Source organism: Pelmatolapia mariae, linkage group LG2 (genome assembly GCF_036321145.2).
Source record: "Pelmatolapia mariae isolate MD_Pm_ZW linkage group LG2, Pm_UMD_F_2, whole genome shotgun sequence".
Lineage (NCBI taxonomy): Eukaryota > Metazoa > Chordata > Actinopteri > Cichliformes > Cichlidae > Pelmatolapia > Pelmatolapia mariae.
The window spans coordinates 12,189,793-12,201,337 of NC_086228.1; the positions used below are offsets into that span (position 1 = coordinate 12,189,793).

Sequence of the window (11,545 nt, forward strand, 5' to 3'; positions counted from 1 at the left end):
ACGATATGTTTTCCTCTCGTGAAGCCATCATGAACTGAACCTGGTTTTTATTTCGTGTTTTTATTCTGTGGCACGAGTGCTGAGGGGAAACTCAGAGAAACGAAATGTAAGGCATTGTGGGAAAGGTAGTCCAGAGCTGTGGGTAGCTGCTGTTCCTGTTTCTGTAATCCAGCAGATGATATTTATGTTCCTGCCCTGCACTGTACAGACAAACATGAGCTTTTAACCTTTTTTAAAATAAAATCTGATTGTTTTTTTTAAATAAATACTCAAATTGTGATTTATTTCCACTCACCTGCTCAGCTGTGGAGTTATCCAGAGAAGCTGAGATGTTGTGTTGAAAAGAAAACATGGTAAGAGTTTCTGTTAATGACGTCTGTGTGTGTTGGAGACTGCTAAACACTCAGTATATCACGGGCTCAGTTTGAAATAAAGGATTATTTTGAAATATAATCATGCAAAGTTTAACATCAGCTAACTCAGCGTGACCAGACAATGGTTAGGTCCAGTACCTCCAGTTATACTGAATATATCCCAGATTCATCCTGCAGCAGGACGACGAGTCATCCATCCGGAGAGATAAAGGACCAGAACAAAAACAACTTGTATTGAAATTATGGAGGTGTTCATAAAACTGGTAAAACCTCCTAAAATCACTGAAGATATCAGCGAAACGAGAAGAAGTAACCACAAAGGTTTTATGTCCCAAACATCTTTGATCTGTGATGAAGAGTTAAACTAGAGTTAAAACACTTTGTACCACAAGACGGCGCAGTGAGTCCAGGGAGATGCAGTAGACCTGGGGTAAACATTTAAACACCGCCCCCTGGTGGTTAAAAACATGACATCATGTTGAAAATAAACGCTGAAAGCTGAGCTGCGATACGAAAAAAAGTCTGAATGTCCTTCAGCTTGAGTTAAATTCTTAAAACTTTCTGAAACATTTCAGATGTGCAATTATATTTCTGTGTTTCCTTTACAATTTTGTGTTCCAGCTACTCTGAAAACAAGAAAAAGATCAAATCACTGTGCTGTTTTTGTTCGTTATGACTCTACATCACTCTTTTGTGTTTAATCACAAAGTCCAAAGGAATCCCGAGTAAATCTGAAGCTTCATAAATCCACAGTGATCATGATCACCATGACTGATCGTCACCAAAATGATCAGTTTGAGTTTTTTTGGCTAGAATTGAGCAGCTCTGCTCTGTAAGGCTGACGTTACATTGGAGTTTTTAACATGTGAGATGTTTTCACTCTACTTTGTGAAGTAATTACATAAAAGCTCCTGTTATTTTATTCTTTAGTTGTTTTGTAATTCCTGGGGAGTCTGGCTAAAGAGCCTCCAGAACCCTTTTTGTCATTTTACACTTATTTAATTTAAGCAGCATTTCTTCATTGTGTAGAAAAACTGTGACATTATGTTGAAATTGCTCTTTATTTCTTAATAAATGGGATTAAATGTGTGACTTATACTGACAGAAAGTCCAAACCACTTGTGATCTAACTGTCTGTGGCTCTCAGTGTGAAATGATTTTAACCTCCCTGAGCAGGAGGATTAATTTCGCTGATAACGGCGTTCATGTGACCTCTGAGCCTGGCTGATGATGTCAGGGTAGCGTCTCCTGCTCTCAGAGTCCGCCTGTGTTTGTGACGAATAAAAAGAGTCTGTTTCCATTCTTCCACCTGTGAGCGAAGCAGAAACAGACTTTTTCATTCATCATGAGGAGTCTCAGAGCAGGATTTGATTCCCTGGAATGAAAACAGGACAACAGGAGCTGCAATTTGTTCAGCTTTATTGAGAAAAACCATCACGGAGCTATTAGTTGATCGATCAGCCGCGGGGAGCTCGGTTTGTGTTCCAGTGCAAAAAGAGGACGACAGTGTTGGATGATGGATGAACTAACGGCTCTAACGGTCTAAAAACAAAAGAAACCAAAAAGCCTTCTTCTTCTTTCTTTTTTTTAAAAAGCGGTCTCATCTGCAGGAGCAGTGAGTCCGCTCTGCTTCCTGGTTTCTCAGTTGGCACGTTGACGGCTCAGAGTCTCAGCCCTTCACCCGGAAAGCAGAAAAAACCCAAACAGACAAGCGATAAAAATCAAAGGATGGGACGGGAAGGAAAGGTGAACAAATTGCTGTTACAGGTGGATGAGAGGGGGGCGTGGCCACATGAGAAAACAGCAGGAGGCAGATCACATGGCGTATTTCTGAGTCCAGTCCTGAGCCGTCTTGTTGTACCTGCAGGGAGGGAGAGAAAAGGTGAGGAGGCGGGAGGCGAGAGAGGCTGCAGGACGATGCCATGCCTGAGAAATGCAGACCAAAATCCACCTGCAGCCGTTCACAGGAAACAAAACATCATTGTCACCGCTTTACTCCCACTCGCCACACGTGCAGTTTACCCCAACTGTTAAACACAGGACGCTCCTCAAGCAGCAAAACCTGCAGTTCCTCTAACGCCCACCAGAGGCTCCAGCAGTGAGTCAGTCCCCACAGAAATAAACATGTTTACAGCCCGATACACAAACTGTTTGGTCTCTATAGATAATTTCCCCCTTCATAACACCTGTACATGTGTGAGTTTTATTATATCTCACGTCTTTAGGTTTGCGTTATTTTCTCTCCCTGTGACATCCGCCAGGTCGTCCCTACCTGAGCTCCATGCAGTGAGAAAACTCTGCAGTCATGCTTTATTTGCTTCAACGTGCGTCTGAGACACAGAATCAGCAGGCAGCACAGGTGAGCTTCGCTCTTACCCTCACAGCATGGCATACTTCTCTGTCCACTCCCTGGCTAGTCTGTTATACCTGAGACCAAGCAGCAGGACACTCAGTTATAAACCTCCACCCGCTGCTCGAAGCCGCTCTCCTCGTCCTTTGAGCAGCCGATTACCTGCAGGTTAACAGGTGTGGACTCACCTCACAGGGTCTGTTTTGTAGATGCGGGCGATCTCTGGCACTAGCGGGTCGTCGGGATTCGGGTCACATAACAGAGAACAAATGGACAAAAGGACTGCAGAGAGGGAAAAGAGAGAGTCAGAGCAGCTCTGAGGTCTGCAGCGTGCTCCTGCTTTTCACACATGACCACAAAAAATCCAACAGGCCGCGTTTTTTTTATCAGAGCTGAGCAAAAGCATGAAACTGAGTGTTTATGAGTGTGTTGTATGGGGGACCAAAACTGCCAACAATCAAGCAAACACATCACATTATAGGCAACAATTATTATGAAATTGTGATGTATTATATATATACTGATTTCATTTGCTTCATTATTTATTATTTACTTATTTTTTTAAACTTTTTTTTATTTTTAATTTTCATTGTTTTAGTTTTGGCAGCTGTGGACCTCCATATAGACACACCTGCAATGACAGCAAGAAAACAAAGAAGAAAAGAAAGAAAAGAAAATGCATATGTTCAGGGAAATGTATATACAGGAGCTAAGCAAAAGCAAGATAGTAGATTTAAAAAAATAAACAGGAAAATTTTTTAAATTAGTTGAAAATAAAAAAATTTAACTCTTAAAAAATAAATGGAAAAATTATATTAACAGAAAAATAAATGAAAGTAACAGGAAAATTTAACATACATAAATATGATGAGTAAATGGAAATATAATAGCATAATAATTAAAAGTAATATTGCGCATAAGATAAAAAATAGGTAAGTTAATCATTTAAAAAAAAAAAATAATAATAAAACCAAAATAAGTAAATAAATAAGGATGAAAATGCTTTAAAAATCAGATTTCAGCTTCAGGTTCAAACTTTATTTTCTGCTCTGTGAACAAACCTGTTTGATGTAAATATCATTATTACCTGTAACAAGGTGAAACTACAACCAAACAGCTCCACCTACTGGTCAAAACCTGTGCTAACAGTAAAGAATCACTGCAGGACAAAAGTTTTTAACCATTTGTCTCCCTCTGACGGGAGCGTTAGAGTCACTGTATCAACAGAAATAAAATCGCTATCTATAAATGAGATGCCTAATTATAGAATCTTTATTAATAAACTACAAGAAAATTAAAGCTAAAAAACATATTTCACACATCTTTTTATTATTCTCACCAAAGGGGAGCAGATTTAAAAATTCAATTTCAGGGTTACAGACACAGAAACATACGGCCGTTTATATGAATGTTTCTTACCTTTAGAGATAGTTAATGCTGGAGACCACTGTGATCTCAATATATCCAAACAGATGCTGCCATTACTGTTAATATTTGGGTGATAAATTCTCGTCGTAAAGGCGACCTGAGCGGGGAGAGGAACCGAAACGACTTTAAAAACGAGCATCACTCCAAAATCTCAGACATGTATTCAATGTTTTTTTTATTTATTTTAATTTTAAGGAAGTTAAAAGGCTTCAAAGGCTTAATAAAAAATTTACCTTGGGTGGTTTGAAGGGATAATCTGTAGGGAAATGAATAGTCAGGAAAAATACGCCGCCCTGATAGGGACTGTCAGGCTGCAGTTAAAAACAGAGAGAGGTTAAACACTCACATGTTCACACCAAGTCACTGCCAACAGTTTGTATAAATATCAGTGAAACGACCAAAATGGCCCCTGAATCGGCTCGAACTCCGGCGCTGTTACACCTGCAGCAGTTCTGTGGATTCAGGTTTTACAAAAAACACGATGCAGCGTTTCCCACAGAATCACGCTCAGCTATGTCCATGTCAGCTGCTACACACACTCAGGTGCGTTCACTGGTTTAACTCAGGTTTTCAGTTTGTGCTTGTTTTGACAAACTAACTGCAGTTTTTAGCTCCAAACTCTGAGGCGGAGCAGCTGTTTGATACTTACAGGTCCCATAATAGTAGCTTGCCAATGAAACACTGTAAAAGAGAAGGGGACGAGGTTTAGTGCAGCACACTCGTTCCTGTGTGAACTTTTGCGTAAAGAAAACTGAAAAATGGTCTTACTGTCTTCGCCGACAGGACCGGCGGAGCACTGAGCCGGAGGATCTCTGGACAGGTCGGTTAGCTCCTGCAGAGGAACGACAGACGTTAAAGCCCTGCTGACTGACATCAGCAACGAGGACATTTACTGATGTTGGTCACATCGAGTTTACAGCTGTACTGGAAATGTGATGAAAAAAGATAATATGATAATAAAAACCCATCAGCAGACCTATGGGTTTCTAACGACCAGATGGCGAGTGGCTTCCAGTGGGTACCGCCGTTTACCAGGTGAAATCAGTCTGTACACCAAAAACCTCCCCACAGCCAATTTGGTTGGGAGGAGGCTGCTGCTGCCACTCAGTGTAAGAAAAAAATAAACTACATTTTTTAAAAATGTTTTGCTTGCAAAGACTTGTTGACGTCCTGCTCAGAGCCGTCGCAGACCTGTTGCCAACTGTTCACCGAGCACGCTCAGCTGAGTGATTAATTGCATTTTAATTTTAATGAGGAAGAAGTGTAAGGTCTCGTTTTATTTGAGTTCCTTGAGTTTTGGTGCGAAGTTTACCTCCAATGGTGTTTTTACAGTTAAGCGGCCTCTTCGTGTGTCCTGTGTGGAGACCAGATCTTTAAAGATGTCTGAATCCAGCAGTCAGGACTTGAAATAGCCGTGGTGAAGTTGTCAGGTTACGGGCTAAACTTGGCCGGTGGTGAATCAAACTCTAAATATTACTGCGTCTGTGTGAGAGTTCAGAAACCCACCGGCGTTTCCTTGCTGAGATCTGCGATCATTTCTGATGTTTCTAATGCAAGTGGCTGTTGAGCTGCTTTAAAACTACTTTTTATTCTTCTAGCAAACTGAGCGTGACCACAGCTTTATTCTGAAGGAAATAAATAAGAGGCATTTACTTTGAAAAGCCTGAAGGTTGGTCTTCTGTGTGAAGGCTGCATTAAAACACTCGGACACACTCAGGCTTTTATTGATGTGTAAGCAGCAGAGTCTATTTTTACCGTTGACAGAAGAGCCGAGAAAACACACGGCTGTCATAGGACGGGCGGTTTGTGTTTCCAGCCTGAAGCCAAACTGCCGTGTGTGTGTGTGTGTTGGTATGTGACATACAGGCGAGGCGTACACAGCTCGTCTTTCAGGTTCAGCTGAGTTTAGGAGACGAGCACAAAAACGCTTCCTTGAAGACTCCTCACTGCCTCCATTTTTATTTATTAATATTTCTAGTTATTCTACTTATGCTTAACTAAAGTTAAGAACAATTATTTTGAATGAAATAAATAAATATAACAGTCCACCAGTAACACTGAAAATACTTTGAATAAATTTGATTTCAAAAAATGTTATGCTGGATTTAAATTTAAAAAATGGCAAAATTAAAATAAATAAAAACACCTATCTGAAATGCTGTCGACATTAAAAAAAAAACAACAAGTTTTAAAAAATTATTTATTTAAAATTGTATTTTTCTAAATTTTAAATAGCCTACAGATACACTAATTTACATCAGTGAAAATAAAGAGTAAATAAAATAAATAAAATTAAATATTGCTGGATAAGGTGCATTTAAAAATAAGGCACAGAAATAAAATTATCTTCAAAATTACCCATAAGCACAACAAGAGTATGAAGCAGAGAGCCTGATTTAACGGAGTACAGTAGTAAGCGCCGCTGGGATTCCCATTGTCACTGATCTAAGCCTGGCTATGTTAAACACATTTAACCTAACAGCAGACCCTCACTGAGCACGCTCAGTAAAAACAGCCATTATGTCTAATGAGCACTTTTTTCCCCTGTAGAGATGTTTGTATGTATTTCCTGATAAGCTGAAGGGTGAAGACGTGACATTTTGGTTGGTCAGCGTCCACCTCTGCGTTTGTAGTTTACACTTGCCATCGAGGGCGCCAGGCTTTGGTGTCGTTTCAGCGGCCATGTTGAAGACATGAGTGCACAATCATGTTGGCCTTTACCACCATTTCAGTGGAGCTCAGTTATTCCTCTGAACAATAACCAGATTATACAGAGAGAGCCACTGCGACAGCTGGAAAGACGACTTTCTGGGAAAAATCCTGCGATTTCTTTGCTTTCTGTTTTCACCGGCTAACATTTCAGATTTCCTAGCAAACGAAAATCTGTTTATGTTATTGTTTTATAGAACAAAATGAAACAAAATATAGAGAGAGGAGGAAGGAAAACAGCAAAAAAAATTTAATCATGAAGAGCCCTGAACTCCAAAGACTGACTCTCGGGCAGAGAGAACTGATTTCTGACGTTAGGTCCGTGCATAAAAGTCGTCACAAAAATGTGAACATTCCTCATTTTGCAGTCTCACTGATTCACTCTTCTGTATGGAAACACCAACATCTGTCCATCTACAGCTCAGCTTGTGCCGTTGTGCCAAAACGTGATTGTCTGTATTTAAACTGCTGTAAACGACTTGCTGACCTATAAAATGTGAAACATGTAAAATGTATTCCTCGTGAATGACGTCAACATTTCTTGAGCTACAAACAATATTCCTGTCACAAGGTAGAAGCCACAATAAGTGACTTTTATATATCATTTATCGACTTCAAGGGTCTCATTTACATTAAAAATATCTTTTTTTAAAAAGAGATCTGGCAACAAGTATAACAATAGATCTATAAAGATGTTATAATTGACCAAAAATCATGGACTGGTTATAATGTAGGTAAAATAACACAGTTGTTAAGATGCTTGCAGATAATTTCTTTATTTTATCTACAACCCCTTTGTAAATCCTGCTCACTAACGTCTATTTACCAACATTGGAAATTGGCAACACCGTCACACTGTGAGCACTTTGTGGAGATGAAGGTATTCAGGATGAGGGGTACAAAGACATCTGTCAGCATCTGGACTGAAAGCAGCAACCTGCAGGTTAGCGTCAGCTGCTCTTACCTGTCCAAACACAGCAGGGTCCCTCGGCCCTGAAGGACAGACCTGCAGAGATGCACTTTAATGTGAACACAAACACACATTTTACAAACTCTTCGTGTTTGTGGGTGAAAACCATCAACTGTAATCACAGCTGCCGGAGAAATGCAAAGGAATAAAAATGTGTATATGTAAATGTGACGGAGAGACTAAAAAAGAAGGGTTAGTAATTGTAATAATGTAATAAACTCTGACAGCTAATGAGCTCAGCGGAACCGAGCAGGAATCACGGAGAAGAAACCAAGTTTATTTTAAAAGGAACCAAAGAGCAGAGCAGCTTCAGGCCTGGACCATCGTTGGGTTAGGTCTGAACCCCGAAAGACCCACACTGAGGCTGATTCTCGGCTCAAACCTGCCCCCGAGTGCGGCTGATTCCAGCACATAAAAAACGACTCACTGTGCGGCTGCACGGAGCTCCATTTCACCTGGTTTAATGCGAAATACTGCAGCTGCAGTGCAGAGGGCAGGCTAACCGCTAGCTCCAGCACACAAACGCCACACACGATGTTAAATAAACGTGAAACAGAGGGCGGTGTGTTACCTTAGAAATTCGTTTTAAAGCCATTATGTCTGCGAGAAGGGACCGGTTGTCGAGGAGGAGGTGCAGGAGGAGGAGGAGGCCAGCTAGGTGTCGCTAGCTAACTAGCATCTAGGAGTGTGCTAGCTGTGCGGCTGTGAGCTAAGCTAGCTTGGCTACACAAACTGCAGCGATGTTCCGTTAAAGCTCGACTTTTTCACGTCGCAGAGTCCAGCACATCAGCCCCGACTTCAGGCTGACACTCCGATAACGGCCCCGGGACCACCGAAAGCTCAAAATGTCTTCCGTTACACACCGAGCAGCTGTCAGACAACCGGGAACAGGAGGTCTCACTCCGACCTTGTTTCCGGACACCAAATAAGACCCACCGATAGGGTGGAGGTCTCACTCCGACCCTGTTTTTTTTTATCCAGAAGACCTACTGGCATCAGCAGGGCCGGAGCCACCTGCTACAGAGGTCTGAGGCAGTGTTGCCAACTCCTCAGTAAGGAAAATCGCTATTGGCTGTCCTAAAAGTCGCTAGAAGTCGCTAAATGACGTCATCGCCTAATTTGCATAATTGGACATGCTAATGTAATTGTAACCTACGTTGTAGGAGAGAAAAATAACATCGTGGAAGAGACATAAAGTGAGTAAAACGTCCTAAATGCATTTAGAATTTATTTAGAACTACAAATTAAATTTCGAATGTCACAATTCCAACCCTACTCCTGTGGTGAGTAGTATTAGTAGGTGACCTGAGGGTTAAAGAAAGTAGAAGGTTAAAGAAAGTAGAAGGTGATCTGGCTAGGTGGAAATGTCTACCCATATCACTCATGGGAAGGGTTGCCGCTATAAAAATGATGGTATTACCAAAAATAAATTATTTATTCTCAATGATCCCAACTAAACCGCCGCAAGATTGGTTCAGATCTCTAGATTCATATATGTCCAAATTCCTTTGGAAAAATAAGCCCCCACGTATAAGCTTAAAAACACTACAAAAGACCAAGGATAAAGGAGGATTAGAACTACCTAACTTTCAGCACTACTTCTTGGCCAACAGGCTTCAGTTTATCTCAGGATGGCAAAAACATACCCTCTTAGATGAACCTTGGCTAGATGTAGAACAAGCACTTTGCAATAATCTAGAGATTTCAGATCTACCGTTTATCAGCTCAAACATCCAACGACATGAATGCTTCAAAAGCGTCAACATCAGCTCCTCTCTGACAGCGTGGTGGGAGTTTCTGAAGTTGACAGAGTCTCCATTAATCCCATGCAAACGTACACCTATCTGGAACAACCCTGACATATTACAAAACAATAATATGATAAACTTTTCAGATTGGAGTAGTAAAGGAATCAAATATTTAGAACATATACTAGAAGGAACAGAATTTATTTCATTTGACAGACTAGTTACACAATATGGGATCAACAAGAAAAGATTTTTAGAATATCAACAAATTAAATCCATAGTAAAAAAGAGATTTAAACCGGGTCAAGTTGAACTACAAACACCACCAAGTGTGGTTCAATTTCTTACTCTTAAAACCCCCAAATTACTATCCAAAATATACAGAATGCTTTCTAAAACAGATGAATCAATATCACTTCCTATTGCAAAATGGGAAGCGGATTTATCAGTTAACTTAGACCAAAACTTCTGGTCTCAGATTTGCTTAAAAACCTTTCATTTAATTAGAAATCCCAGTCTTCAATTAATTCAATACAAAATACTACATAGAGTGCACTATACAGGTCATCGGATGTTCAAGATGGGCTTTACGTCTACCAACAACTGCTCACACTGCCAAACCAATTCACCGGACAATTGTATCCACGCTCTTTGGTTCTGTCCACCAGTTAAGAAGTTTTGGCGTGAGATATGTGAAGACTTATCAAAGTGTCTGAAATGTAACATTCCAACTTCTCCTTTAGTATGTTTGTTGGGCAGCTTAGATAATGTCACTACGGAAAAGAATATAGCCCATATGGTTTTCACTGCCCTATGCATAGCCAAGAAAACAGTCCTCATGAACTGGAAAAATAAAAATAATCTTAATTCTAACCAATATAGAAATTATCTATTAGATTACATTAGTCTTGATACAGCCTCTGCCACCACATCAGATCAATTGCTCTGGGCTCCTTTGATCAGCTCCATCACCTAGTGGGGGTGGGGGGCCATAGTTTGGTCCCACCTTCACTGTTGTGATTGGTGTGGGGGTAGGGACAGGCTTAGGGCGTCGGGGGGTTCCCCAGGAGCATCTTCCTTGGGGGGCTCAACCCGGGGTAGCGGTCATGGCCAATTAGGGGCTCTGTTGGCTCTTAGGTGACGGTTTCCTCGTGGCTGCGTGCAGCGGGGCTAGGGGAGGGTCTGTGCTGACGGACGTGGGTTACTGACCTGGTAGCCTGGCTGCCCCTGGGTGGGTCCGGGATGGGCGTGAGGTTCTGGGGGCGCTCCGTCTCTGGGCTGGGGCCCTGGCCGGGCCTCAGGGGCTTGGGTCCTGGTTGGTGTGTTGCCGAGGTTGTGGGCGGGTGGGTGTATGGGGGCCCGGCCCTGGCGCGGGGTGCCGCCGGTGCATCGAGCCACCTGGGGGGCTCTTCAACTGGTGGGGGAGGTTGTCACATCTTGCAGGAGCTTTCCTCTCTTCAGGAACTCTCTCTGCAGGAGGGGGAGATACAGGAGTGGTGGAGGAAGATCTCAGCCTGGGCGTCTATTGTCTTGTGTAGTCTGGAAGATGAGTGGATGATGGGGTGGGTGCAGTTTTCTCTGTGGTGGGGTCAGGTGAATTGTCCCGGGCTCTGTGGGGCCGGGGGGCGCTGCTGCACTGGGCCCCGGTCCGTATGGGCCTGGGCCCCCTTTCCCTGGCGGGTTGCACAGCATGGGGGTGCCTACTGGGGTCAGCGGGGGAGCTGGCCCCAGGGAGGGGTCACTTGCCCCTCCCTTCCTTCCCTCCCCATCTCCAGCGGCCTCCCTCTTCCCGCTCCACCACAATCACCCACACATGCAGGGCCTTGGGGTAGGGGTGTGTCACCAGGGTGCAGAGGAGACATCCCCCCCCTCTGTCCCCTTCTGGCTGCCTCTGCCTCAATTTTATCCCACAACTTAGACATTCACATTACTCACACTCTCATTACACATACATATAGGATCTTGG

The 11,545-nt window shown here is 42.4% G+C and overlaps 1 protein-coding gene across 1 annotated transcript; it reads right to left on the reverse strand.

Moving 5' to 3' along the window:
- Window positions 1-1,776: 1,776 nt before the first annotated feature.
- On the reverse strand, window positions 1,777-8,860 carry LOC134640941 (ubiquitin-conjugating enzyme E2 2-like). Its single transcript, XM_063493051.1, has 7 exons — window positions 8,403-8,860; window positions 4,921-4,984; window positions 4,802-4,833; window positions 4,386-4,463; window positions 4,144-4,249; window positions 2,913-3,006; window positions 1,777-2,235 (listed from the first exon to the last, which is right to left on the reverse strand). Exons 1-7 carry the CDS (start codon window positions 8,424-8,426, stop codon window positions 2,190-2,192), a joined length of 444 nt encoding a protein of 147 aa, XP_063349121.1. The 5' UTR covers window positions 8,427-8,860; the 3' UTR covers window positions 1,777-2,189.
- Window positions 8,861-11,545: the final 2,685 nt, after the last annotated feature.